At 54.8% G+C, this 27,842-nt stretch overlaps 1 protein-coding gene and 1 non-coding gene across 2 annotated transcripts in view; both read right to left on the bottom strand.

Moving 5' to 3' along the window:
* Positions 1-2,664: 2,664 nt before the first annotated feature.
* Positions 2,665-2,737, bottom strand: TRNAI-UAU (transfer RNA isoleucine (anticodon UAU)). The gene has a single exon. It is a non-coding gene; the product is annotated as a tRNA-Ile (tRNA).
* A 3,246-nt stretch (positions 2,738-5,983) lies between these two features.
* Positions 5,984-27,842, bottom strand: part of LOC144260218 (uncharacterized) — a 33,535-nt gene continuing 11,676 nt past the window's right edge. The window contains exons 7-16 of the mRNA XM_077808773.1: positions 26,601-26,714; positions 25,509-26,070; positions 24,149-24,389; positions 18,485-18,670; positions 16,263-16,658; positions 15,688-15,814; positions 13,994-14,107; positions 8,998-9,126; positions 8,749-8,880; positions 5,984-7,617 (exon numbers count right to left, since the gene is read on the bottom strand). Coding sequence (XP_077664899.1) covers positions 6,602-7,617; positions 8,749-8,880; positions 8,998-9,126; positions 13,994-14,107; positions 15,688-15,814; positions 16,263-16,658; positions 18,485-18,670; positions 24,149-24,389; positions 25,509-26,070; positions 26,601-26,714 — 3,017 coding nt within the window. The 3' untranslated portion in view covers positions 5,984-6,601. The remainder of the gene's footprint in view (positions 7,618-8,748; positions 8,881-8,997; positions 9,127-13,993; positions 14,108-15,687; positions 15,815-16,262; positions 16,659-18,484; positions 18,671-24,148; positions 24,390-25,508; positions 26,071-26,600; positions 26,715-27,842) is intronic.

The raw sequence follows: 27,842 nt of genomic DNA, 5'->3' as shown, positions 1-27,842 counted from the left end.
ATCTCATGGGAAGCAAGTCTAAGGGGAAAAAAATAGAAGACAGCTGGCAGTTTTTCAGAGAGACATTATTAAGGGCGTAAGAGCAAACTACCCCACTGCATAGGAAAGATAGGAAATATGGCAAGACACCACCCAAGCTTAACCAGGAGATCGTCAATGATCTAAAAACCAAGGAAGAGTCCTACAGAAAGAGGAAAGTAGGTCAAATTACAAAGAATGAATATAAACAAATAACACAAGTGTGTAAGGACATAAGAATGGCCCTACTGAGTCAGACCAAAGATCCATCTAGCCCAGTATCCTGCCTTTCAGCAGTGGCCAGTGCTGGCACCCCAGAGGGAATGAACAGATCAGGTAATCATCAAGTGATCCATCCCATCACTCATTCCCAGCTTCTGGCAAACAGAGGTTAGAGACACTGTTCCTGCCCATCCTGGCTAATAGCCATTGATGGACCTATCCTCCATGAATTTATCTAGTTCTTTTTTGAATCCTGTTATGGTCTTGGCCTTCACAACATCCTCTGGCGAGGAGTTCCACAGGTTGACAGTACGTTGTGTGAAGAAATACTTCCTTAAACCTGCTGCCTATTAATTTCATTTGGTGACCCCTCGTTCTTGTGTTATGAGAAGTTGTAAACAACACTTCCTTATCTACTTTCTCTACACAGTCATGATTTTATAGACCTCAATCATAGCTCCCCTTAGCCGTCTCTTTTCCAAGCTGAAAAGTCCCAGTCTTATTAATCTCTCCTCATACGGAAGCCATTCCATACCCCTAATCATTTTTGTTGCCCTTTTCTAAACCTTTTCTATTTCCACTATATCTGAGATGGGGCGACCACATCTGCATGCAGTATTCAGATGTGGGCGTACCATGAATTTATATAGAGGCAACATGATATTTTCTGTCCTATTATCTATCCCTTTCTTAATGATTCCCAGCATTCTGTTCGCTTTTTTGACTGTCGCTGCACACTGAGTGGATGATTTCAGAGAACTATCCACAGTGACTCCAAGATCTCTTTCTTGAGTGGTAACAGCTAATTTAGACCCCATCATTTTATATGTACAGTTGGGATTATGCTTTCCAATGTGCATTACTTTGCATTTATCAACATTATATTTCATCCGCCATTTTGTTGCCCAGTCACCCAGTTTTGAGAGATCCTTTTGTAGCTCTTCACAGTCTGCCTGGGTCTTAACTATCTTTAGTAATTTTGTATCATCTACAAATGTTGCCACCTCACTGTTTACCCCTTTTTCCAGATCATTTATGAATATGTTGACTAGCACTGGGCCCAGAACAGACTCCTGGGGGACACCACTATTTACCTCTCTCCACAAAATCAGAAAGGCCAAGGCACAAAATGAGATCAAACTAGCTAGAGACATAAAGGCTAACAAGAAAACATTCTACAAATACATTAGAAGCAAGAGGAAGACCAAGGACCAGGTAGGCCCATTACTCAACAAGGGGGGAAAAAACACTAACAGAAAATGTGGAAATGGAAGAGGTGCTTAATGACTTCTTTGTTTTGGTTTTCACTAAGAAGTTTGGCGGTGATTGGACATCTAACATAGTGAATGCCAATGAAAATGAGGTAGGATTAGAGGCAAAAATAGGAAAAGAACAAGTTAAAAATTACTTAGACAAGTTAGATGTCTTCAAGTTATCAGGGCCTGATAAAATGCATCCTAGAATACTCAAGAAGCTGACTGAGGAGATATCTGAGCCATTAGCAATTATCTTTGAGATGTCATGCAAGACAGGAGAGATTCCAAAAGACTGGAAAAGGGCAATTACATTGCCCATCTATAAAAAGGGAAATAAGGAAAACCCAGGGAATTACAGACCAGTCAGCTTAACTTCTGTACCCGGAAAGATAATGGAGCAAATAATTAAGCAGTCAATTTGCAAACATCTAGAAGAAAATAAGGTGATAAGTAACAGTCAGCATGGATTTGTCAAGAACAAATTGTGTCAAACCAACCTGATAGCTTTCTTTGACAGGGTAACAAGCCTTGTGGATAGGGGGGAAGTGGTAGACATGGTATATCTAGACTTTAGTAAGGCTTTTGTTACTGTCTAGCATGACCTTCTCGTAAACAAATAAGGGAAATACAACCTAGATGGAGCTACAATAAGGTGGGTGCAAAACTGATTGTAAAACGATTCCCAGAGAGTATTAATCAGTGGTTCACAGTCATGCTGGAAGGGCATAACGAGTGGGCTCTCGCAGGGATCAGTTCTGGGTACGTTTCTGTTCAATATCTTCATCAATGATTTAGACAATGGCATAGAGAGTACACTTATAAAGTTTGAGGATGATACCAAGCTGGGAAGGGTTGCACGTGCTTTGGAGGATAGGGTTAAAATTTAAAATGATCTGGACAAACGATGGGAAGTAAATAGGATGAAATTCAATAAGGACGAGTGCAAAGTCCTCCATTTAGGAAGGAACAATCAGGTGCACACAGAATATCAGGGTTGGAAGGGACCTCAGGAGGTCATCTAGTCCAACCCCCTGCTCAAAGCAGGACCAATCCCCAATTTTTGCCCCAGATCCCTAAATAGTCCCCTCAAGGATTGAACTCACAGGCCTGGGTTTAGCAGGCCAATGCTCAAACCACTGAGCTATCCCTCCCCACCAAAAACAACTGCTGCCCCATGTGAGGGACGAACTCACAACCTTCAGATTATAAGACTGACGTGCTACCTACTGCGCTAATGAGGCGGCTCACAAAATACACAATGGGAACCGACGGCCTAGGAAGGAGTCCTGCGGAAAGGGATCTGGGGGGTCATAGTGAACCACAAGCTAAATAGGAGTCAACAGTGTAATGCTGTTGCAAAACAAGGGAACATAATTCTGGGATGTATTAGCAGGAGTGTCGTAAGCAAGACATGAGAAGGAATTCTTCCGCTCTGCTCCATGCTGATTAAGCCTCAACTGGAGTACTGTGTCCAGTTCTGGGCACCACATTGCAGGAAAGATGTGGACAAATTGGTGGAAGTCCAGAGAAGAGCAACAAAAATGATTAAAGGTCTAGAAAACATGACCTAAGAGGGAAGACTGAAACATGGTAACCATTTTCAAGTACGGAAAAGGTTGTTACAAGGAGGAGGGAGAAGAATTGTTCTCCTTAACCTCTGAGGATAGGACAAGAGACAATGGGCTTAAATTGCAGCCAGGGAGGTTTAGATTGGACATTAGGAAAAACTTCCGAACTGTCAGGGTGGTTAAGTATTGGAATAAATTGCCCAGGGAAGGGAATCTCTATCAGTGGAGATTTTTAAGAGTGGGTTGGACAAACAAGTGATCTAGACCAGTGATCTAGATGGTCTAGATCAGTGATCTCAAACTCAGATCACCACGAGGGCCGCATCACTGAAACCTCCACCCCTTCCGTGAGGCCCTGCCCCTGCCCCGCCTCTTCCCACCCCTTCCCTGCCCCCATTCCAACCCCTTCCCCAAAGTTCCTGCCCCGGCCCCACCTCCTCCTCTGAGTGCGCCACCAGGGCCGGCTCCAGGCACCAGCTTTCCAAGCAGGCGCTTGGGGCGGCATTCAGAATGGGGCGGCAGTCCGTGTCCCACCGCGGCAAATTCGGCGGCAGCTCCGCCGCTCTTCCAGGCGTGGCGGCAATTCAGCGGCAACTGCTTGGGGCGGCAAAATTGGTAGAGCCGCCCCTGCGCGCCACGTTCTTGCTCCCGCCGCCCTCCCTCCCGATGTGTGCAAACAGCTGTTTGGCGGCGGCAGCTAGGCGGGACGCGCTGGGAGGTAGGTGGAGGAGCGGCGGTGACGTGGCGCGCTCAGGGGGGAGGAGGAGGACGGGGTGGGGGCGGAGCACCCACTAATTTCCCCCCGTGGGTGCTCCAGCCCCGGAGCAACCACGGAATCGGCGCCTATGGCGAGGCGCAGGAAATAACTCTGCGGGCCGCGTGTTTGAGACCCCTGGTCTAGATAATACTTTGTCCTGCCATGAGTGTAGGGGACAACACAAGAGTGCAGGGGACAAACTGCTGTCTGTAGGAATTGGCTACATCAGACGGCAGTTGTTTTACAATAGCAGATTCTTACAATCCGCTACACATCAGCCACGGCTACAGGTAGCCCAGTCCTACAGGGAGCAGTTTCCTACACTACAGGCAGGGCGGGTGGGGACGCAGCAGGGCTGGAGCTGGGTCCTGGCACCTTCAGGGGCGGGGGGATCCAGTCAGCACCAGGGCAGCAAAGGGAGCCGGGAGCTGGTGGGCTGTAGCTGGGGCCAGGGCAGCTCCCTCATTCTGTCTCCCCAAATCTACCCCCGCCCTCACCAGCCGATGCCGCCTCCTTGGGACTCCCCCCTGGGCCGGGGGACCAGAAAGGAGAGACAGGCTGCCTGCCGCACCACATCCTAATGCCTCCTCCCCACAAGAGAGCTCTTGTGGTGCTGAGTCCCACAGGCTGATGGTTTTGTAAAGGAACATTTCCCTTTCCCAGGGGCTGCCTTTGCCTTTTCCTTAGCAGCTCCCTCTTCGTTCGTCAGGGTGAACAGGCGCACCCAGGGCACCCGCTCCTGCCCCTTCCTTGTTTTATAAACCTCCAGCCTGGCCCCTTTTGTCTCATCTCTGCACAGCCCTGCTCTTAATACACCTTCGGTTCTTTGCTATCATCGGTCACCTTCCGCCCTCGACGCCTCTCCTTTCCTCTTGCTCTGTCCCCAGGTGTGGTGGGGCAGATACCCCACTCCTGGGAGAAAAGGGAGGCTGACGGGGGAAGCAGCCACAGCGGTGGCCACACCCAATCAGGCCACAGCTGGCCCCGATATAAGGGCTAAGGGAGGAGCTGGCTCAGTCGCACTCCGGCCTGGAGTGGGAAGGCCCTGGCTGCCTGGGAACAGAGGGCACCTAACGCAGAGCAACACTGGGGAAAGACAAGAGGAGCTGGGGAGCTCCAGCCTGGTAACTCCCCAGGCTGCGGCCTTGGGTAAGGCCTGTCAAAGGTACTGGGGCTAAGAGGGGCAGCCCTGGAACAGGCAAAGGCAGCAGGTCCCACCCCTTGCCAGTGATGAGTGGCCATTACAGACTGCAGTCTGCCCCAGGGAGCGGGGGCTAGACAATGACTGGCAGTAGCCACTGAAGCAAGGTGGGTATAGAGGGTTGGGGGTTCCCCTGGGAGGGGAGACCCAGAGAGTGGGTGTACTGCTCGGGCAGAACCCCCCCGGTAAAGGCATAGGGTCCGGGAGGGACACAGGGGCTTGAGGCAGGTGAGACACCGGCCAGCAGAGGGTGCTCCGACAGCTGGAATTGAGCTAATTCCTGAAGCAACCAGCAGGAGGCGCTGCAGCGGTGAGTGCTTGACCTGCTACACCATCTCTTCTTACCTCGCTCGCCCCCGCCCCCGCCAGTTTTTCCTTTTCTCTGTCATCCTGTCTTCCCCTCCTCCCCCACCGGCCTATTCTCCCCCATGCCCATTGGCCTTTCAAGCTGGTTCCAGCCCTCATGTGCAGCCCCCTCCTCATCTCCTTTCACACCCCTGCAGAGGTAGAGGGGAGGGCTCCTTCCTCTCCCCCACACTCTCACTGCACAGGGCCACTGGGATTTTTCAGCTGCCCTCTGGGCCCACTTCTCGCCCGCCCATGAGGTCATCAGGCGGAGCAGGGGAACCGGCTGCAGGGCTCTACGCTCCCCAGGCACCAGGGTCAGTGGGCGTTTGGAATGAACCGAGTGCAGGATCAAGCACCGACACCCCCTCCCACACAGTGGGCCGCTGGGGGCTTTTCCCACACACAGCCCTGGCAGCATGCATGGGCCCAGACCCTGCACCAGCAAACTGGCACCTGGCTTCACAGCCGCGTGAGCAACACAGTGAGAGCAGGGCCCTCCCCTCTCAGCCCTGCCCCGCCCCAGAAAGTGGAGCCCCAGGTTCCCAGGCTAGTCACAATTTTAAATCAAGACTGGGGTTTTTTTGTAACCAAAAAAATAAAAAGAGAGAGATGCTCTATTTCATCCAGGAATTCTTTTGTGCAAGTCACATGGGGTGTGTTGTACAGGTGGTCGGACCAGAGGACCCCAATGTGCCCGTCCGGCTTTGGAATCTGTTTAAATACTGACACGTATGAAACGCTGGACACAGGAGTCACTTATCCGCTCCCGCGAGCCGCCTGTTTCCGCCCTCCATCCCTGTGTATCGTCCCATAAAAACCAGAGTTTTCCACTTAAATATGAATTTGCTGCCAGTTCGTTTTCCTGCGATCGTGACACCCTGCTCTAGTGCAGTTTTCTTGTAACCTCTTATCCCGGACCAAATCTGCCTGGGTCATCACGTCTGCCAGCTGCACGGACGCCCCATGGCTTGGCCTTCGTTACCTTAGCCGGATAAGGTGAAATCAACACGACACCCTCGTCTCCCAGGTGAATTGGCTGTAGCTCATTAAAAACCAAAGACCAATCCTCCCCTTGGCTACACCCGCACAGCCCCCCAGCTTGCATGGCTGTGAACGAGGGCAGACCGGGGGCGGCTACTCAGCCTGGAAGCCTTTGAGCCATTCAGCGTCTCCCTCCTGGAGACTGCCGCGCTGACCCCGCAGGGTTTCTGCAGCCCGGCTCGCTGGCCGGTTACGGTTTCTTCCTGTGGCTGTGTTTGTGTTTGAGGAGGTGCTGCCGGCGGATGTAGGCCTTCCCGCACTCGCCGCACTGGTAGGGCCTCTCTCGCTCCGTGTGGATTTTCTGGTGGTCCACGAGGTGGTGGTGCCGGTTGAAGGTTTTGTGACACTGGGCACACTGGTAGGGCCGCTCCCCGGTGTGGATCCTCTGGTGCCGGATGAGGTCGGAGGGACGGGTGAAGCTCTTGCTGCAGTACGGACACAGTATGAGCGATCCCTTGCTGCGGTCGGCATGCACCCTTTTGTGCAGGACGAGACACCTCCTCTTGGAGAAGTGCTCCATGCACTCCCTGCACGTGTACGTCCTTTGCACACGAGGCGGCTGGTATTTGCTCAGACTCGATTTGTGAGCCAGCCTCTTGACCCGTTTGGTGATCCCGCTGGAACCGTCTTCAGTCTGGTTTCGGGGCTGGGACTCAGGGGGAGCCGCTTGGCAGGAACGTTCCTGAGGAGCCGGGAGCCCGCAGGCCCCCGCAGCTGTCTGGTGTCGCAGATGCAGCAGAAATTTCTGCTTGGCTCTGAAACTTTCCCCACAGTTTGGGCACTCGTACAGCAGCTCGTTTGCGTGGCCCTTCTGGTGGATGATGAGATTTATCTTCAGCCGAAAGCTCTTCCCACACACTGTGCACACAAAGAGTCTCTCTCGAGTGCTCTTTCTCTGGTGGTGGATCAGGGCCCCACCCCAGTGAGCGGAGTTCACTGTCCTGCTCTCTGCGTGGTTTCTCTGCTGTGTTACTGAGCTGCATGCAACCTCCCCGGCTGTTACCTCCCCAGGATCCTGGAAATCCTCCTCTTCAAACCTTCCCAATAACATCCCTGGCACCTCCAGGTTTTCAGGAAGTTCCTCCCCAGGGCCCTGGTCATGCTCCCAAGGGCCCAAGACAGCTTCCTCTTTTGCTCTTTCCAGCAACGTCCCTGGCACTTCCTCCACTTGCTGCACCTCGGTTTTGATCACAATCCCCTCATCAGCTGGAAATTAAACAGAATCCAGAGATTATTCACTCCATCGGTTTGATATGAAGGAAACCTAAAGGTTCGGACTTTCCTGATTCCTAATCTCAGGGGCTGGGTCCTGTCACGCTGGCATAATGCGAGGCACTGGCTGTTTAGAAAGAGGCAGACATTTCCCATCTCCGTGTTCACAGAGGTTAGGAAATGACCTACTATTAGCAGAGTAAAACTGACCTCTGGGCCTGATCTAGGCTTTCAGTGACACACAGGCCTCTCACGGCCTCACTGCACAGGGTGAGTCGCACCAGGAGACTTCCCTGTTGGGTAACCCGCTTCCCAAGTGGCCTCAGGCTTCTCTCCAAGAAGACAGGCTTTAGAGTCACCCTTGAGTGATCCCGTTATGCGTCTGAGGTTTTGTCATGGACAGCCTGATGTTAACAGCACGAGACATGGAGGCTGGGTTTGACTGGTCAGTGATTTAACAAAGTCACTTGCCAGTTCCTCTCTGGCTGAGAACTGAGAGGATGAACTGTAAGAGCCACGTCCCAAAGCTCTCTAATTCCAGACATGGAACGACACTGCCGGCAGACTCTGACCCTGGCTGCACCCAGAGAACTGAAGAGGAAACAATGGGCACGTTTTAGTGCAGCGTCGGAATAGCAGCGGTGTGTTTTTAACAGCTCTGCTCATTAGCTGATTTCAGTCATTTTTGGTTCTGAACAACCTCAAAGCTGGGCTGAAAGAGTAGGCCAGCCCCCCTACCATCAGACACGATCGCTGGAGTTACAGGAGGGAGGAATCGGACCATCGAATGCACTCCATTCAGTCCTGTGTGATCAGAGCAGCTGTGGAGGGAATATAATTAACATACCAGCTGTTCCTTCTCTGAAGCAGAAAAAGCCAGTGATAGCATACACCATGGCATTTCTTACTCTTTACAACCTTTCTGGTGGACAGTGGGATTTACAGTCATTTCTCTCCTCCCTGAGACTATCTGCATCTCAAAGGCCTGTCCTGAAATTGTCAGGCAGAGACAGGCAGATGAACATCACGCCGTCCCCCGAGCAGCTTAGTGCTGTCTGAGCTGAGGCACCTGATGAGGTGACTTAAGAGTTGCAACAAGACACAAACGTTGCTTTCTCCAAATACCTTCGTCAGAGGGAAGAGGAGGGGACCAGCTCTGCTTCACTGACTCCTCTGAACACTCAGAGGAAGGACGGGTGATAGGAGGCATTAACTGCCTGCAGTTGGTGAGGACTGGTAGGAAGCCGTGAGGAACATCTGCCGTGAAGAGATGACAAGTGCTGGTTACCACTGGATTACATACAGCAAGAAGGCACTCATAAAGACAGGATTTATTGCTCTTGCTGTTTCTGGTTGGGTTAGTCTGTTACTCACCTGGGCTGCGGTGTGGTGGGTCTGTTGGGATTTTACTTTCCTCCAAGGCCCCTTGTTCCTGCATATGGGGTTCCTCCTCTTGTTTGATCTGTGACAGAGTGTCACTTGTCAACATGGGGGATTCCGGCCCTGAGAAAGAGAATTACGTCATTTTACCGATAGCCACCTATTTAAAAGCAGCATTTTGGGCACGGGGATTTCATCCTCACTAACATTTGCAAAGCACTTTGAGCTCCAGGGGAAGATGGTTTTGGAAAGCAAGTCAGTAGTTAGTCACTGGGGGATATACTCCATCAGTTATGGCTGGTGTCACAGCCTAGTGAAAAGCACGAGTGTCGTTTTCACTAGGTCATCCCACAGCAGTGAAAATCCAGTCCCATCAACACAACCTCGCCGTGTGACAGACCTCAATCCCTGAAACTAAGGACCTGGGTTCTCAGCCCCAGGCTCACGAACTGATCGCAGTCACTCCTTCCTTTATTGTTAAATGGGGGAGGGGCCCCAGCTAGGCGGCAGGAGGGATCCTGGTATAGAAAGAATGACAGATTTCGAAGGACTCGGAGCTTCAGATTAAGGAGGAAGTTACTCACTCTGTGCAATAACAACGGTTCTCCGGGTAGCATGCCTATGGGCGTGCCACTGTAGGTGCGTCTGGGCACCCGCGCCTCTCATCAAAGAATCTAGGTAGCAGCGTTCAGTCGGCCCGCACACGCGCTCTCCCTCCCTCGTGGCCTGCCTGGAGGCCATCTAGCGCTGCGCGGGTGAACCAGCCTCCGTTCCTTCTCTACCGCAGAGCTCCTTGTTGAGAACTCCAAAGTCGGGGGGGGGCAGGAGCACCCACAGGGTCACGCGTCTCGAAAAACCATCGTTACGGCAGAAGGGGAGTAACGTCCTCTTCTCTGAGTGCTGTCCCTATGGGTGCTCCACCACAGCGACTTCCCGGCGGTATCCCCCGTGGCGGGCTGGGGCCTCGGGGTGGGGTCTGTCACTGACGATAGTGCTGAGGAGCCGAAGATGGCGCGAGAGGCCGAGTCCCGAGGAATCGCGCAAAAGCATGGGCAGAGGCCCTGCAGATTTCTGAGACGGGGACGTCTTTAAGAAACGCGACCAAGGGGGAAACGGCTCTCGTGGAGTGCTTGGGATTCCTGATGGGGGCAGGAGGTTACACGCATGTAACAGTGGTTAGGGCAACCGGAGACCCGTTGCGAGAGCCTTTGAGCTGATATTGTGGAGCCTTTGGATCTTTCTGCGAATGAAAGGAAGAGTTTAGGAGACTTCCTGACGTCCTTAGTCCTGTCCAAATAAAATGCTAGGGCTCTCCTAACAGCCATCATATGCAGTATTGCCTCTCTATGTCACAGGGTGGTTTTGGAAAACAGGCGAGTTTCTCACGTACAGTCGAGTGTGTGGAGTCAAACATGCATGCTGCCACATGCCTGAGAACCTGGAGACGCTTCCTGGCTGGGGTTTGTGGGCTGGCCTGGCCTGTCCCTATGAGATTCTGTGCAGTGAGAGGAATGCGCTTGGTGCCCTGCGTCGAGCTTGGCACCAATAAGCTCCTGCTATTGAACTGGGGTCAGGGTCGATTTCTGGGTATTGAGCTGGAGCCCCAATTGTGCAACCATGTGCATAGTCTTCTGGGTGGCCTGCAGGGCATCTTCGAAGGAACGAGCCTTGAGAAGGCAGTCGTCCAGGTGTGGGTAAATGACAATACCTAATGTTCGTAGGCGCGCCACTGCGACGGAGAGGATATGGGAGAACACAATGGGTGCGGACGAGAGGCTGAACAGGAGCGCTCTGTACTGCTGATAGCCCTGCCCAAAGGTAAATCGCAGGACTCTCCTGTGCGACAGTCAGATTGAGATGTGGGAATCGGCGTCTTGTAGGTCGAGGGCCAAGAATCAAGCTCCTGGTTCCAGTTACAGAGTAATGGCTGCTAGTGTGACCACCTTGAACCTTTGCACCTACATGTATATGTTTAGTGCCCTTTGATCCAATATGGGTCTCCAACCTCCCATTTCTTGGGGATCAGGAAATATCTGGAATAAAACCTTTGCCTCGGAGGTGAGTAGGGACTGGTTCTATGGCTCCGAGGCATAAACAGGTGGTCTATTTCCTGGCATAATAGTCTCTCATGAGAAGAGTCCCTGAAGAGGGACCAGGGGAAAGGGGAGAAGGGACATGAGGTGGATGGAGTAACCCTTTGAAACAGCCTCTAAGGCCCGTTTGTCAGAGGTGATGATCTCCCAGCTCCTGAGGAAGACTCAGGCAACTTCCGAAGGGATATGACAGGTCCGTACGTCGCAGCAGCTGTTGCAAGGAGTGGATGCTTGGGCCCTCGACCTCATAATTTGGTGTTTTGAGGACGAGGGTTGAGAGGTGAGGATCGGGAGGCTGACGGCTTGCGCTTTTTACATCCTGGGCCTCTTACACTGTAGCTCATAATACCATTGTGCTGGGGAGAACTGAGGTGGCTGGGATCTGTGAGGTGGCTGTGAACTGAATTTCCTTTTCCATCCCAGGGTTTAGATTCCTAGAGCGCATAGTGTGGCTCTCGAGTCCTTTAAGGTGTGGAGTGATGCCTCTGTTTTGTTAGCCAAGAGTTTGGGCCCTTCGAATGGGAGGTCCTCAGCTGCTGTCTGCACTTCCTCCGGCACCCCCGAGAGGTGTAACCAGGACGCCGCCTCATTACCTCTGCTGTCGAGATTGAACTGGGCCCTCTTGCACGATGGCTTGAAATGGTTCCTTTTGCACTTCTGGCAAGTGGTCAATGAAGACGTTGGGTTCTGCATAGTTCATGTAGTCGTATTGGGCCATTAGGGCTCGATAGTCGAAACCCTGAATTGTAAAGTCATGAAGAGTATGCCTTCCTCCCCGATTGGTCGAGCCTCTTCCAGGCTCTGTCACTGGGGGTGGATCTGATGTGATGTCGCTTTCCTTGCATGTTAACAGCATCCAGGATGAAAGAGTTGGGCTGACGGTGAATGAAAAGACCAATCTGCCTCCTTGAGGGACAAGTAATATTTTTTGTCTGCCCTCTTGCAATAGAGGCCGGTGTCTGCCAGATGGCCTTGGCAGGGCCTAAAAGCACCTCACTGACTGGGAGGGCAATTCTGGAAGAAGAAGAGGTGTGCAGTATGTCCAAATTTGTGGTGTGAGTCTTTCACTGCCTTGAAGGGAATTTGCAGAGCCTCACCCATCCTCTTAGTAAGATCTTGGAAAAGCTTAAAATCATCAGCTAATGATGAAAGAGGGGGCATCACCACCTGATCTGGTGAGGAGGAGGAGGAGATGTTCATCAGTGGAGTGGTTTTCACCTCTAATCTGGCCTCCTGTTGCTTGAAAGTTTCTTCCCAAGCCTCTGGATACAGAGGCCAGAGGGGATTGTCTGGAGGACTCTCTGTGGGAGATTCTAGATCCTCAAGAGGTGTGGGGCCTGTGGGCTGCCCATGGATCCCAGTAAGGCCACTGAGGGGGAAAGAGCATGGGTGTCACTACCCACGGGGGACCATACCAGGAAGATTGGAGATCTGAGCATGGGTGCAGCTGTGTAGGTCTCAAATGCTGTAACGGAGGGTTGTGACATAAGACCAGAGAAAAGCGGTCCTCCTGGTCACTGTCTGAGTCCCCACTGGAGTGGGGAGGGGCTGATAAGGGTGCTGGAGGTGAATGCCCCGGTGCCAATGGTGGTTCTGGGGACCGAGATGGGCTCGGTGCTGGAGCCTGGGGACCGGGTAGTGGGGACTCTGGTTCCTCCATAACCAGAAGGTCCCTAGAGAAGCAGAACTCTGGTAGTACCACTGTGGTCGATGCCGACTCGTCAGTACTGACGGCCTTTTATGTGCGGCTCGTTCCAACAGGAGCTGCTTTGAAGTGCTCCGTGCCAAGGATCGTTTTATTGGCGCCGATTTTGTAGAGACGGTACCGACAGTGGTGCCCGTTCCCCAGCCTGTGCCCCGTGGGTCCCTAGGCGAGCTCTTGGTGCCGTGCTTCAGAGCCATCGGTGCCAAGGTGACCAAACACACCGGGGATCCCCTTTGGCTGGTCAAGAGCTCGGTTTGAGGGCTTGCAGCCCTTTTTTCTAGAGACTTTAGAGGGGGAAGTCAGCCGACTGTCTCTGCGATTCTCCCTCTCTGGAAGTTGAAGGCTCTGGAGCGGATTCGGGACCAGGGTCAGATGCCAGTTTAAGAGCACGCTCCACGGGGAGGAGTTTCCAGTTTTGTTGCCGGTTCTTTCGGGATCTAGCCTTCAGCTGCTGGCAGAAGCTGCACTTCTACAGACGTGCCTCTCCGAGAGATGCAACGAGAGTGTCCGTCCACCACTGGCATTGCCTCCCTGCAGGAGAGGCACCTTTTAAAGCACGGTGGGAAACGGTCATGCCCCTACTTAGGTGCCAACTTTATGGGTGCTCTGGGGCTGGAGCACCCACGGGGAAAAAAGAGTGGGTGCTCAGCACCCACCGGCAGGCCCCACCAGTCAGCTCCTTCCCCTTCCCCCAGCACCTCCTGTCCGCCAAGGATCAGCTGCTCAGCGGTGAGCAGGAGGCGCTGGGGGAGGAGCGGGGGCAGGAAGAGGTAGAGCGAGCACAGAGCAGAGGGAGGAATGGGGCGGGGAAAGGCAGGGTGGGGGCGTGGCCTAGGGGAAGGGGTGGGGTGGGGGCGGGGCTTGGGGCAGAGCAGGTTTTGAGCACCCCTCGGGAAAAGGGTCGACAGAGGATTAATTTTTTTTAAGAATCAAAGAAATAAAATGCCCTGTGGCTCTCTGGGCACGACAAAAGCTAACGGGAATGCTAAGGACTGAAAACGTCATGCTCTCCTTCCGGGCTAAGGGCGACTGAGAAGGAGCAGAGGGCAGACTGCCTGGGCCATGCTAGATAGCCTCGAGGCAGACCACAACGGGGAGAGTCCCTGCTACCTACATTCTCCAACGAGAGGTGCAGATACACCTCCAGTGGATCACCCACAGGGACGCTACCTGAAGAAGCAGCATCACTCACCTGTGCAAGGCTCCACAGGGATTTCTGCCTTCTCCGAGTCCTGCTGATCCCGGACACATGGTTCTTCCCCTTGCTCAATACGGGCTAAGATGTCAGGCTTGGAAATGGCATAATCTATTTCAAAGGAAAGAATGACAGCAGGGAGCACGACGTTACAAAGAATTTGACTGTTTATACTGCGCCCTTAGCCTGTGCTTGGCGCTCGGAGGACAAATAAAGGAACAGTTCCCTGAGCAGCTCAACTTCTAACTTAGATTTACCAGCATTTGCTGTGTCAGTGTGAGGCACCAGCTACAGAGATCAGCCAGGTAGGGAGCCCCTGGGTGAGGGGGAGAGACTGTACCAAAAACACACAATACTGACAGCCGAGTAAATCCTGTTCTCTCCATTCCATCCACAGGCCTTTACAGAGCCTTCAGATCTCAGCTGTCCAGCAGGAAGGGAGGGTCTTTGACACAGGAACTCAGTATTAGCCAGTGGAATTCACCCTGCAGATGCACATGGGGATTTCTCCCAGGAAGAATGTTAAGGCTCTTGGATGGTTTGCCAGGGGAACCATGTGCTGGACAAGGATAGAAGGCACAGTCAGATCTTCCTGGGGCAGCCAGTCTCTGACCTGCTCGTGGTGTAACCAGGGCCCTTGCTATGAAGGGATGCTGGTTCTGTGACCCCTCTCTAGGTTTCATTTGTTGTTGCTACCTTTGAGCGCTCCCCAGTGACCTGAAGATGGCAGGGGTAAGAGTGTCCCCGACCTCCTCTGGGAGGATGCGCCAGTCTGGGGCCCGCTGTTGAGGAGGTCCTGCCTCCTGCTCCTCCCAGTCTATATCTGGGTTCCAGTACGTGTCAAGTGTCTGGTGTAGCGGCCTTGGAGGGCAGGGCAAAGAGCTCCTGACACAGTCTCTGTTACTTCTTTGTGCTGGAAGGAGCTGGCGCAGGGCGGCGACTTTCCAGAGGATGGTTCTAAATATGCGATATTCTTTTGGGGAGAAAATTACCATTTAAAATGAAGGCAGGAAAACATTATATTTAGAAGACTAAATTTCTACCCAAATCGCTCGTCGGTGAAGGCAGTTTTGCATCAACACTCCAAGGAAGGGTGGTCTCGCGGGGAAGGCTCCCAAGACCTGGGTCCAAACCCAGCTCTGCCACAGAATCCACATGCGACCCCGGGCAGATTTTCAGAAGAGCACGGAATGGTGGGAGCACGGCCCTTCTGAAAATCTGGCCCCGGTGGTGGGGACTGTCTATAAGCCTTTGAAAATGTAGCTCTTAATCGCTCTGGGCCTCAATTCCCCATCCACAACATGGTGATGCTACTGCCCTGCCTTACGGGGATTTGTGAGGATAAGGCACGTGGGTGCTACCTACAGTGATGGAGCATGTATAAGAACCAAGATAAGTCAGGAGTGGACATCACCAGATTTCTGTAAAGAGGACTCGGGCCGGAGCAGATAAATGCAGTTATCCAACGGGAGAAAGCACAGGACATGGAGAGCTCAAGCCACCACTGGGTAACTTTCACTCTGTTCCTATGGGAGGATGCACGGAGTTGATCTTTCAGAAAATCTTTGAGCGCTACAAGCGCCGACCTAGCAAAATGCAACGTGAGTGGAGGGTAAGTCCGAGCTGGATTCCAGCCCAGGAACTGCGCACAACTTACCGCTTCTAACGAAGGAGGGAGAACGGATCCTTACCCAGCGAGATCAAAGTCTCATAGTTCCCCTTCATCACGTTCTTGTAAAGCTCCTTCTGCCATTCATCCAAGCTCTCCCACTCCTGCTCATTGAAATAGACGGAGACGTCATTGAACGTCACCGGCACCTGGAATCACACGCATTGCACGCTCAGCGCCTGCTGCTTTTGTACCATCCTGTTAACAGCCCCTCACATCTTTTATTAGTTATGAGACAAGGAGCACAAACAACCCCCAGCCCCACTGTCACCACAGGCCATCACTATCGCTCTGGACAAGGCAGGGCAGCCTTTCTTCCTTCCCCGTACCTTAAAAGGACTTCAGGACCTCCCCACCTCCAGGGGACTGCTGTTGCTTAAACCTTCATCCCTCTGCAGGCTGCTGACAAGCCTCACTGTGTATGTGCTGGGCCCACATACATCACCCATCCCTCCACCAGCCACTTCCTTCTTGAATTTGCAACTACAGTGCCGTAGCTCATGGAGCATCCCAAAGTGGTCCCAAGAATTCACAGCATGGTGAATGAACAAGACCATCTGATAATTCTATATTCTATTTTGCTCGCATCCCTGTTACCTGGGGAACCTGCCCCTTAGTGCCTGGGGGGAGTCTCAGGATCCAGAAGTTCCTGTTTTTCAGCAGGTTCTCCACATTCTCCAGCCTCCTCTGCAGCAGATTATTCTCCTGGACCAGAGTCTCCAGCACGGCCCACTTACTCTCCAGCTGGTTCTCAAACTCCACCACCGTCCTCTCACAGTCTATTAGTTTCTTCTCAGTCGTCCCAGTTCTCCCCTCCAGGTTCAGCCACCGTGTGGTGTGAGCCTCCACCTTCCTCTCCACGGCTTGGATTGAAGTCATTACAGCCACGGAAATCGCTGCTGTTCCCAGGTGGGTTTCTCTCACAGTTTGTTCCGGGACGGCAAGGGGTTGTAAAGGCATCACACCCTGTTGCTCCGAGTCCAGTTCCAGAACCTGTTTGCAAGGACAACAAATGAAAACTGAGCCCGAGGTCGTACCCTAATCTAGCTATAGAGGCAAAATTAGGGTGACCAGATGTCCCGATTTTATAGGGACAGTCCTGATATTCGGGGCCTTTTCTTCTATAGGCGCCTGTTACCTCCCACCGCCTATCCCCATTTTTCACACTTTCTATCTGGTCACCCGAGGCACAACACAGAGCTGCTCCCAGGCTCCATGCTGCTCAGCACTGCCCAGGTGCGGCAGTCACAGACCTACTGATATTTTCATCACAGGCTTCAGGTGGGATCGCAGACCTTATCACATGAAATCTAGCGACACAGGGCGACAAGACTCAAGGGGTTTACTGGTTTCAGAGTAACAGCCGTGTTAGTCTGTATTCGCAAAAAGAAAAGGAGTACTTGTGGCACCTTAGAGAATAACCAATTTATTTGAGCATGAGCTTTCGTGAGCTACAGCTCACTTCATCAGATGCATACCGTGGAAACTGCAGCAGACTTTATATATACACAGAGAATATGAAACAATACCTCCTCCCACCCCACTGTCCTGCTGGTAATAGCTTATCTAAAGTAATCTTCAGGTTAGGCCATTTCCAGCACAAATCCAGGTTTTCTCACCCTCCACCGCCCCACACAAATTCACTCTCCTGCTGGTGATAGCCCATCCAAAGTGACAACTCTTTACACAATGTGCATGATAATGAAGTTAGGCCATTTCCTGCACAAATCCAGGTTCTCTCACTCCCTCACCCCCCTCCAAAAACCCACCCCCATACACACACAAACTCACTCTCCTGCTGGTAATAGCTCATCCAAAACTGACCACTCTCCAAGTTTAAATCCAAGTTAAACCAGAACATCTGGGGGGGGGGGGGGTAGGAAAAAACAAGAGGAAATAGGCTACCTTGCATAATGACTTAGCCACTCCCAGTCTCTATTTAAGCCTAAATTAATAGTATCCAATTTGCAAATGAATTCCAATTCAGCAGTTTCTCGCTGGAGTCTGGATTTGAAGTTTTTTTGTTTTAAGATAGCGACCTTCATGTCTGTGATTGCGTGACCAGAGAGATTGAAGTGTTCTCCGACTGGTTTATGAATGTTATAATTCTTGACATCTGATTTGTGTCCATTTATTCTTTTACGTAGAGACTGTCCAGTTTGACCAATGTACATGGCAGAGGTTTACTGTGGCCCCATTACCGGCAATTCTATTAAGTGGGTGGCCTCATTTTTAGATCCCATCACTGGCCACAATTTGCCAGGGTTCAAGCAGATTCAGAACCCACCTTCCAACTCCTGTCGGCACAACCCGTCTCCTGCTACCCATGCGGGATACCCGGTGGTGCCAGGAGAGAGTCTCGCCCCCCAACAGACGTTGGCCCAGTGCTAGATCTGACCTTCCCAGCTGGTCTGGCTAGTCCCCGGGAGCCCCAGGACAGCCGGCGGTGCCCACCGCAGGGTTTGGCGTTTAGATCTCGGAGGGGTCGCTCTGGGACCCGCTCTGGGACCCGCCCAGGGCCGGGCACGCTGGCACCGGGACCGGTGACAACGGAGCAACGCTAGGCCACGGTCTCTGCTCGGACACGGGCCGGGTCCCCACGGTCCTGCCCCGGCGCGCTCGGGTTAATTTCCCCGCTAACCCGGAAGGTGCCCGCAGCGTGCGGCGAACCCCGGAGCAGGAGAAACGGGCCGGGACCGCCCCGCCCGCGGGCAGCCCTGGCCGGGCCGGGGGAGAGCCCGGACCCGCCCCGGGGCTCAGCCCCAGCCCGGCCGGGCAGCACCGCGCTCCCGAGGCCCCCCCGCCCGCCGGGCCCTTACCTGGGCAGCGGCCCGCTCGGCCATGGCGCCCCCGGGCGGGGCTGCTCCCGCGGGCCCGGCCCGGCCGAGCCCCGCTCCCGCTGCGGGCTGGGCAGAGTCCCGGCGCCGCCTCGCCACGGGCCGGCCCCGCTGCCGGGCGGAGCAGAGCGAGCGCGGCCCGCAGGGAGGGAGGGAGCCGCGGCCTGGCTGCCGGGGCCGGGAGCGGCGGGGCGGGGCGGGGCGGCAGCGGCCCCTGCCGGCGGCAGGCGGGGCTGGGCTGGGCTGGGAGGCCGGGGCCGGCCTGTGCGGGGCCGCCGGGGCCAATCTCCGCCCCGAGCGCGGCTCGGTCTCGGCTGTGACAAAGCCCGCGGCGGGGGTCGGGAGCCGCTAGGTTCAGGCTGCGCCCTGGCCCCGGCCCCGGGTGCGGACCCCGCGGGGCTGCAGCAGAAACACCCGGGGCCGGGGGACCCCTGCGGGGCAGCCCCGCTCCTGGGCTCAGGCTGCCCCTTCAGCACAGCGAGCTGGGAACGCGGAACCCCACACCTCACCTGAAGGGCTGGACTGGGGCAGACCCATGGGCCATGGTGCCCAGTGCCCTGTCTCTGACTGGGGCCGGTGCCAGGTGCCCCAGAGGGAATGAACAGACCAGGGCAATTATCCAGGGATCCCGCCCCTGTCATCCACTCCCAGCTTCTGGCACTCAGAGGTTTAGGGACACCCAAAACACGGGGTTCCATCCCTGCCCATAGCCACTGATGGACCTGTCCTCCGTGAATTTATCTAGTTCTTTTTTGAACCCTGTTCTAGTCTTGGCCTTCACAACATCCTCTGGCAAGGAGTTCCACAGGTTGACTGTGCGCTGTGTGACTACTTCCTCTTGTGTTTTAAACCTGCTGCCTGTTCATTTCATTGGGTGACCCCAGGGGTGAAAGTAAGTTAGAGGATTTAACAGTAAGCGGGAGTCCTGAGCCGGGGGCGTGGCCTCAACCAGAAGAGGCAGGGCCAGGGCTCCAGCTGCGGTCGGGGCGGCTGGGAGCCCAGGGCCCTTTAAATCACCAGCGAGCTACCAGCTGCAGAGGCGGCTGGGAGCCCCGGGGCTCGGGAGCGATTCAAAGGGCCCAGGGCTCCCGCTGCCGCCACCGCAGCAGAGCCCTGGGGGCTCCCGGCTGCCACCGCTACCCTGGGGCTCTGGCAGAGCTTTAAAGGGCCTGGGGCTCCACTGTGGTAACAGCTGCCGGAGCCCCAAGCCCTTTAAATCCCCGTCGGAGCCCTGCTGCCCGAGCCCTGGGGTAGCGGCAGCCGAGCTCCGTCGGGGATTTAAAGGGCCCCAGCTGTCACTACCGTCTCGGCCCTTTAAATCCCCACCGCAGCCCCGCCACCCCTACCCCAGGGCTTTAGATTGCCGTCTGGGAAAGCCGGTCCCGGTACAGTGCACCGGCTCTTGCTGGTACACACCGGCTTACTTTCACCTCTGGGTGACCCCTAGTTCTTGTGTTATGTGAGGGAGTAAATAACACTTCCTTGTTGACTTTTTCCAGACCAATCATGGTTTTATAGACCTCGGTTGTAGCCCCCCTTCATCGTCTCTTCTCCAAGCTGAAAGTCCCCATATTTTTAACCTCTCGCATGGAAGCTGTTCCAGACTCTCATCGTTTTTGCTGCCCTTCTCTGAACCTTTTCCAATTCTAACAGAGCTTTTTTGAGATGTGGCGACCAGAACTGCCCGCAGTATTCAAGGTGTGGGCGTTCCATGGATTTGTATAGTGGCATTATGATAATTTGTGTCTTATCTCTTTTCTAATGGCCCCTCAGTCTGTTCGCTTTTTTGACTGACAGCACATTGAGCAGCTGTTCTCAGAGAGCTGTCCACCATGACTCCAAGGCCTCTCTGGAGTGGTAACAGCTAATTTAGGCCCCAGTGTTGTACGTTGTGTTGTTGTAGCTGTGGTGGTCCCAGGATATAAGAGTGACAGGGTGGGTAAGGTAGTATCTTTTAGACATGAAGAAGAGCTCTAAGCTCAAAAGTTTGCCTCTCTCCCAACAGAAGTTGGTCCAATAAAAGATATTACCTCTCCCATCCTGTCTCTCTGTTCTCAACCCCATCATTTTCTGTGCAGAGTGGGAATTGTTTTTTCCAATGTGCATTAATCAGCATTTAGTTTCATCTGCCGTTTTGTGAGGTCCCTCTGTAACTCTGCCCAGTTTGCTTTGGACTGGTCTCAAGTGATTTTGTATCATTGGCAAACTTTACCACCTCACTGTTTACCCCTTTTTCCAGATCATTTATGAATAAGTTGAACAGCCCTGGTCTCAGTACAGATCCCTGGGGGCCAGTGCTGTTTACCACTTTCCATTGTGAAAACTGACAACTTATTCCTACCCTTTGTTTCCCATCTGTTAACCATTTATTGATCCACGAGAGAACCGTCTCTCTTATCCTACTTTGCTTAAGAGCCTTGGGCCTGCAAAACACAAACTGCAACTGCAAAACTGCAAAAAACATTGAAACTGGAAATCAGAGGCATAACCAATGCTGCAATACCTGAGTCCTTCAGACTCCAAGGATTAGCTTTCTTAGGTGGCAGAGTGACCAGTGTATTAATAAGGGTTATTTATATTGCAACGGTGCCTAAAAGACCCCATCAGATCAAGACCGCATTGTGCTGGGTGGAACACAAACAGCCAGGGACAGTCCCTGCCCCAAGAGCTCACCAGTGTGCATTTCCTTTGCTTAAACATGAAAGTGTGATGTAGTTACCTCTACCTGTTCCAAGTTCCCTGGGGAATCCAACATTCAGCAAGCCAAGGGTGAAGGATATTCTAGGCAGCCTTACAAAAGCGTCCTGACAATGGACCCCCTCTGCTGGAGAAGTTTTCTCAGGGATGTTTACTTAGATTGTCAGCTCTGTGGGGCGGGGGCTGTCTTCTGTTTGTTCCTTTAGTGCCTAGCGCAGCAGGGTCCCGGTCCTTGACTAGGGCTCCTAGGTGTTACAAATCATCAGACCAACCCAGTGAACTGCAATGCTCTTCCAAAACCTGCCAGCCTTCCGTCCTCGCTGAATTCAAACCATATGCATCCGCACATCAAATAAACGCCACCTCCCCAAAACATCAGAACCCTCCAACACTCCAGTGAATTCGCCTGGAGCATGCAGAGGGGCCAGTACGGGGTCCACGCAACACTTTGATGCTATAGGGCTGAAGCAGGATGTAAGATGCCGATGGCCTGGCTGGCCTTCTGCACAGGGGAGAATTCCACCCGCTTGCCTGATCCAAGTAACCGCTTCGTCTCCTCTCCGTGACTTGAATCCCTCCCTTGGGATGTTCCCCTCGCTGGTGTATGTTAGAGCCTCACTTGTCTACCAAGTCCGCCACTGTACGCTCCTGGGAGGCAGACAGCTGGCTCTCCGGGGAAGTGCCTTGCTCACTTGTGGACACTAAAACAGTGCGCAGGTTTCTGGCTGCCTGCAAGAGCCTAGACTGTGGTGCTGCGTAGCAGTGCAGTAACAACACAAAACACACTGCTGAGCCACACCGTGACAGTGCCGCACTGTAACACAGCCGGCTAGCGTTGGTGCGTTTCCTGCCCTCTGAAACGCAGCATCTGGAGCAGGCTGGGCTGAGATCCAGCGGCCCACGCCGGAGCGTGTTACCGCACACGAACAGGAGCAGGTGACCACGGCAGGGCAGGAAAACAGGTTCTCCTTGGAAGCGCTCCCCCCCACCACCCCATGGCCGCCTGGGGCCTGCCCGTCGTTCAGAAGGAGAAGCCCAGCTCAGGCTCATGCAAGTCAAGCTGACCCGCAGGCTACCACGCTCACATCCTCTTGGGCAGACGATCAGACTCTGCCCTTTCCTCCTACGTTCCCGCTTTCCCACCTGGGGGCTGCACCGAGGCTCGTGCATGCGTGGGGCAGGCCCAGCCCCTCCTCTTGGCTAGGGCTCGTGTTACAAGAAGGCCTCAACCCACCCAACGTCCATTTTTCTGGGTGCAAAGTGGATCCAGCTCCCACTCCTGTCCTGGCATGGACAGGGGCCATCGCTACCTGTCTCTTTCAGCTGCCCACAGTGGGCCACAGAATTCAGCAGGGTCCCACCTGCACAGGGCAGGGCTGGAGTTTGTCTGTAGCAAACCGTACACTCCCCACTCCCTGTTATTTAGAGACCACAACACTCTTCTTCCCTCTGCTGCAGGAGGACAGAAAGGAGCCAAGGCCCATGCAATTAGCTTGTGCTATTTTATTTACAGACTTTAGAAAACCGCCATTTCTACCAAGCTGCTCTTTACATGTTTCTGGAGCAGACAGGTTTCCAGCAGCCTTTTGATCCTGGAAATCATGGGAAGGGGATTCTCTTCCCCTGACTCCTCCTGAAAAGGAAACCCCAGTGTATGTTGGGTGCCAATGCGCCCAAAGCCTCTCAAATGAAACTAAAGAAAAACCTCAGCAGCCCGCATCTGTGATGCAGAATAAATACCTCGACGTGTGAACCAAGGCAGAAGAGGAGAAGCCCACACCAGGCTGGTAACAGGCTGAGCTGGGGAGGTCAGAGAAGGCAGGCAGCCAAAAGCAGCATTTTGAAAGTAATTTTAAAAACCCAGCTTATTCTGACATTTCGCTGTGTATGCTGCCACTTCCCTTAAGCAGGTAGGGATGTGGAGTAGAACCAGCAGCATCGAGGATTTATGTTTCAATCCAAACCTAATGTTCTAGAACAGGGGTCGGCAACCTTTGAGAAGTGGCGTGCCAAGTCTTCATTAATTTAAGGTTTTGTGTGCCAGTAATAAATTTTACATTTACAGGGCCCCCACTGATGGAACCCCAGACTGGCAGCGGGCTGAGTGGGCCTGGCGGCCAGGACCCCAGCTGGCAGGGGACCAGGTGCCTGGAACCCCAGACCAGCAGCGAGGTGAGCGGGGCGGGTGGCTGGTATCCCAGGCCGGCAGCAGGCTGAGCAGGACCGATGGCTGGGACCCCGGCTAGCAAGGGGCCGGCGGCCAGAACCCCAGACCGCCTGCAGGCTGAGCTGGGTAGCAGCCAGAACCCCAGACCATCAGTGGGCTGAGTGGGATGGCGGACAGAACCCCAGACCGGCAGAGGCTCACCCGTTGCCAGTCTAGGGTTCTGCTGGCTCCTGCCAGCCGGGGTCCCAGCCGCCAGCCCCGCTCAGCCCATTGCCGGCCTGGGGTTCCGTTCACCCAGGCAGGCAGCGGGCTGAGTGGGGCTGGCAGCTGGGACCCTGGCTGGCAGCAGTGTGCCAGTAAAAATCGGCTCGCATGCCGCCTTTGGCATGCATGCTGCAGGTTCCTGACCCCTGTTCTAGAAACAAGTTAAGCTCCAAGCCTCAGGCCCCTTAAGGGAGCTTGGTGTCCAGCTCCCATTGACTCTGAATGGAATTTAAGCACCTAATTCCCAAAGGCTGTTATGAAAATCCCAACCTAGCTGTCCTCACTGGAGAACCATCCATGACTGCAACTCAGGGCCTGTCCCCCCACTGCCTTGCACCCTCTGCTCTCATTGACACTGGCCCAGGGGGAGAGGCTGCAGCAAGCTGATCTGGAAGCGTTCTGCACGCACTTTGCACTGGGGAAAAGACTGCAGAGGGTGCAGGGCAGTGGGTTCTCCCAGCGCCGAGAGTTAAATTCCTGAGCTGTTTCTGAGCCGGTAACAGCTGTGATATTTCTACCGTCAAACCAGAACGGCTGAGCGACCAGTCCTGTTCTGCTTTGGAACAGAGGGGCCCAGGTTTGATTCCCTGCTGCAGGCCCAGGGGCCCGTCCCTGAGGAGGAGCTCGTCCTGCTGTGACTCTTGGCAGGTAACCGGGAGATGCTCATACCGGGAGCTTTTCCCACACTCGGTACACACACGCGGTTCCTCTCCACTGTGCGTGATCTTGTGCCTCAATGACTTCGGAGCAGCCAAGTGGCTGGGAGCAGGGAGGACTGGTCACAAGGGATGGCGCTTTACTCCTGTGACCTGGTCCCAGGTCAGTACCGACCAAGTTACCATCAGACATCGTTTGATGACCTGCGCGAGCCCGTTGGTCAGACTGTCCAGTTACCAACAGGCAGAGCGTGCGAGCCAGACCCCACTGGAGTCTCCGCAGTTAGGAACGGCCCATCCACTCTAGAACGGAAGGCCCTGCCCGGGGATAATCAGAGGTGTGGAGGGCTCACGGCATTCAGGGCAAAGTGGGGAGAGCTGGGGCACTGGGCGCTTTGGCTGAGCCCCCAGTACAGGGCTGGGTGGGCCATGGTGGCACGGGAGTCGGTGCACAAGCTGAGAGCTCCCCCATGCCCGGGGATTCTCAGCTGGCCCAACCTGGCTGCTTTCCGGCCCCTTTGTGCTGCCCGAACACAGGGGTGCGCAAAGGGACCCGAATGCACCAGCCCAGCTGGCTCGTGGTGTATGACCAAGGATGTTCCCACAGCGAGCGATACTCCTGCCTGGATTCTCAGTGTCCCTGTTTAACCTTCCCCGTGCTCAGGAGCAGTGCGGCTGCTCCTCCCAGTGGGCGCTGGACCTCTTAGTACTCCGACCCGACACGTTCCCCACCACGGAGCTGTGGGAAGCCCTGTCCCCACACAGATGGTTTCTCTGCAGGGCTCGGGTGGGCAGCCACAGCCCAGCTGGCCCAAACCCTCCCCAGGGACTCTATTCCTGGAGGGTCTCTGCCTCGCCTGGCACGGGTGGGATGTAACACGTGTCACGTGGGCACAGTTGGGGGTTGGGTTGCCAAGCCCAGCTCAGGGGCCGGTGCAGCCCGAGAGGCCCTGGCTCCCCGCTGCCAGCCCCACGGTGGCCTCGGCAGGCTCGTGCAGGAGACGTGTCCTCTGGTGCTGTGCCAGGCTGTCCTGGCGGGCAAAGCCCCGTCCACACTGAGTGCCCTTGGAGGGACCCACTGGTGCTTGGCCAGGAAGCACAGGTGGGCGAAGCTCCTCCCGCACTGGGGGGGCCAGCCCCCCATGGCGGGTGCCCACTGGTGCTGTGTGTGCCCCTCGGTGACAAAGCCCTGGCCACAGGCAGCGCAACGGACTTGTGCTCTCAGAGGTGGGTCTTCTGGTGAGCCAGGAGCGTGTCCCGCCGGCTGAAGGCCTTGCCGCAGGCGGGGCAGGAGAAGGGCTGCTCGGCCGGGTGCGGCCCGGGGGGGAAGAGCAGGGGCCGCTTCTTGCGGAAGCGCTTCCGGCACTCGGCGCAGGTGAAGGGCAGCTTGCCCGGGGGCATGTGCTGGTCCTGGAGGCAGCACTGAACCCGGCCGACGCTCTCGCCGCACTCCCTGCACTTGGCGGGCTTCTCCGCCAGCTGGCTCCTCTTGGGGCTCAGCAGCGACTGCTTCTGCCCCAAGCACTTCCCACGCTCGGGCCACGGGCCGGGCCGCTTGCCCCCCACGGCTCTCTGCTGGCCCCCGGCCGCTCTGAGCTCCCCAATGCCCCTCTTGCCCTGAGCCGACCTCCCTAGGACGCTTCTCTGCCGAGCCGCAGGGCCCTCCCCGGGGCTCTGGACCCTGGTCCCTTTGGACGTTGTGCAAACCGCCCCAGGGGGGCCTGGGCCCTTGCCCCCCTCCTCGGCACGAGGCTCCTCTGCAAGTTGGAGCGGGATCCCATCACCTGCAGGGGCAGAAGAAAGCAGCCGTTATTCACGTCACCTGCCGGGGAGGGAGGGAATTCTGCGATTCAGGGGCTCCAGCTTTGGAGTCAAGTCCCAGGAAGTTGGCCGTGGGGAGCGAGCGGGGACACTCATCAAGGTGCTGGTTTACCGGACCGGGCTCCACCTCGCTTCCGGGTCGATAAATCCTTTGTTCCCCCTAGAGAAGGGCAGAGGGGAAGTTTTCCCCGTCTCCCTGAGGTGCTGGGGTTGGCCCTGGGCCTTGAGATCACCAGCGATGAGGCTGCTTTGAGCGACTCTGGGCTTGCACAGCAGCCTTACGTGGCCTGCTGGGAATTCCCCAGGTGGAGTGACGCTGGAAAGGCCAGGCCTACGCCACCCCCCTCCCTCCGGCAGAGGGGCCGTGCTGGAGGGGATGGGAGGGGCCTGATGATCCCGGCAGCCCGTTTGCAGTCGCAATGCGCTGGAAGTTGGGTCTGACAGGCTCCTGTCGGCACTCACTGGTTCCGAGCGGTTTCTCTCCAACACGCACCTGCGCTGGGCTCTGCAGGGAGCCCCCTTTGCTCCAAAGCCGGCTGAGTCCCCACACGTGGCTCTGGCTCCGGTTTAACCCAGGGGGAAAGGCCAGGCGCTGGAGCAGGAGATTCTGTTCACAGGGAAGAGCAGGCTGGGAATTAGCAGACGGGTTCTAACCATCAGGGGACAGACGTCCCGGAGGGGGCTCCCGACAGAAGCGGAGGCAAGAAAAAGGGGTTTAAAGGTGGAGCTTGTAGGTTTCTGAAAGGGTCGGGTTAGTCTATCCAGGGTTAGATGCACTTGACTACAGAGAATCTGCTTTTGCAGGCTCCGTACAGGGCAGGTACTTCCCAGCTGTGGGAAGGCATGACAGGAGGGTTGAAGCAGCCGTGCCTGCACCAGGGTACGCTCTGCGGGAAATATTAAACCGGAAGCGGAGCTGATGAAGTCAGAAGGAAAATTCCTTGTCCAACTGCTCCAGCATTTTTTAGCCAAAGCCAGAGAAAGGACAACTCCACACTGCCTAATCCGTGGCCGTTAGAGAAGACAACGGCAGGTGATTGGACATCACTTGTTTGTGAAAGGGTATAAAGGGGTGAGCTTCGTTCATTAGCGTGTCTGCCTGTCCACGTGGGAGCCAGTCAGCCAGCATGGGTTTGAGCACCCCTGGGCCGACTCCTTTTTGTGCGTATCCTTGATCAACGTACAGGCTTATCAAGGTTCATCACTGTTCGGAGGTAGCAACTCCTGACTAGTGGGGCTTTTAGGCATGTTTGGAGCAACCGTACAAATTCCGCTTGGATTTAATACTAATTTAGCCACAAATGCTTGTATCTAGTGCCACCCTGAAAAAACAGGAATATAAACAAACTTCCAGCAACAAGTTCCATGCTGGGGTGGCCAGCGATAGCAGGGACTGGACTCCAGGTCCCAGGGGTCCCTTCCACTCCTGTGGGATTACGTTCCAGTTTGGTTTCTACTCCCACTTAAACCCTGAGTTAGGGGGTTTAAAGCCAGCACTGGCTCTTTGCTGGAGGAGAGAAGACACCTCTTTTTAATGGATACAAAAGGCGTTTGTGAGGATCAAGAAGCAGCAGAAAACGAGGGGCTAAGACCAGTGGTCAGACTGTCCAAAGAGGGAAAGGAGGAGAGGCTCAGCGATGGGACTGGGTGGTGCCAGGGCCAGAAGGGGGTGCGAGCGGCTGGTTTGCAGCCTGTAAACTAACAACATGTCAGAAGTTGAGAGCAGATGAGCAGA

This window comes from Eretmochelys imbricata, chromosome 2, assembly GCF_965152235.1.
Source record: "Eretmochelys imbricata isolate rEreImb1 chromosome 2, rEreImb1.hap1, whole genome shotgun sequence".
NCBI lineage: Eukaryota > Metazoa > Chordata > Testudines > Cheloniidae > Eretmochelys > Eretmochelys imbricata.
The sequence above is the reverse complement of the archived record's forward strand: the minus strand, read 5'-3'. Positions and strand labels throughout refer to the sequence as shown.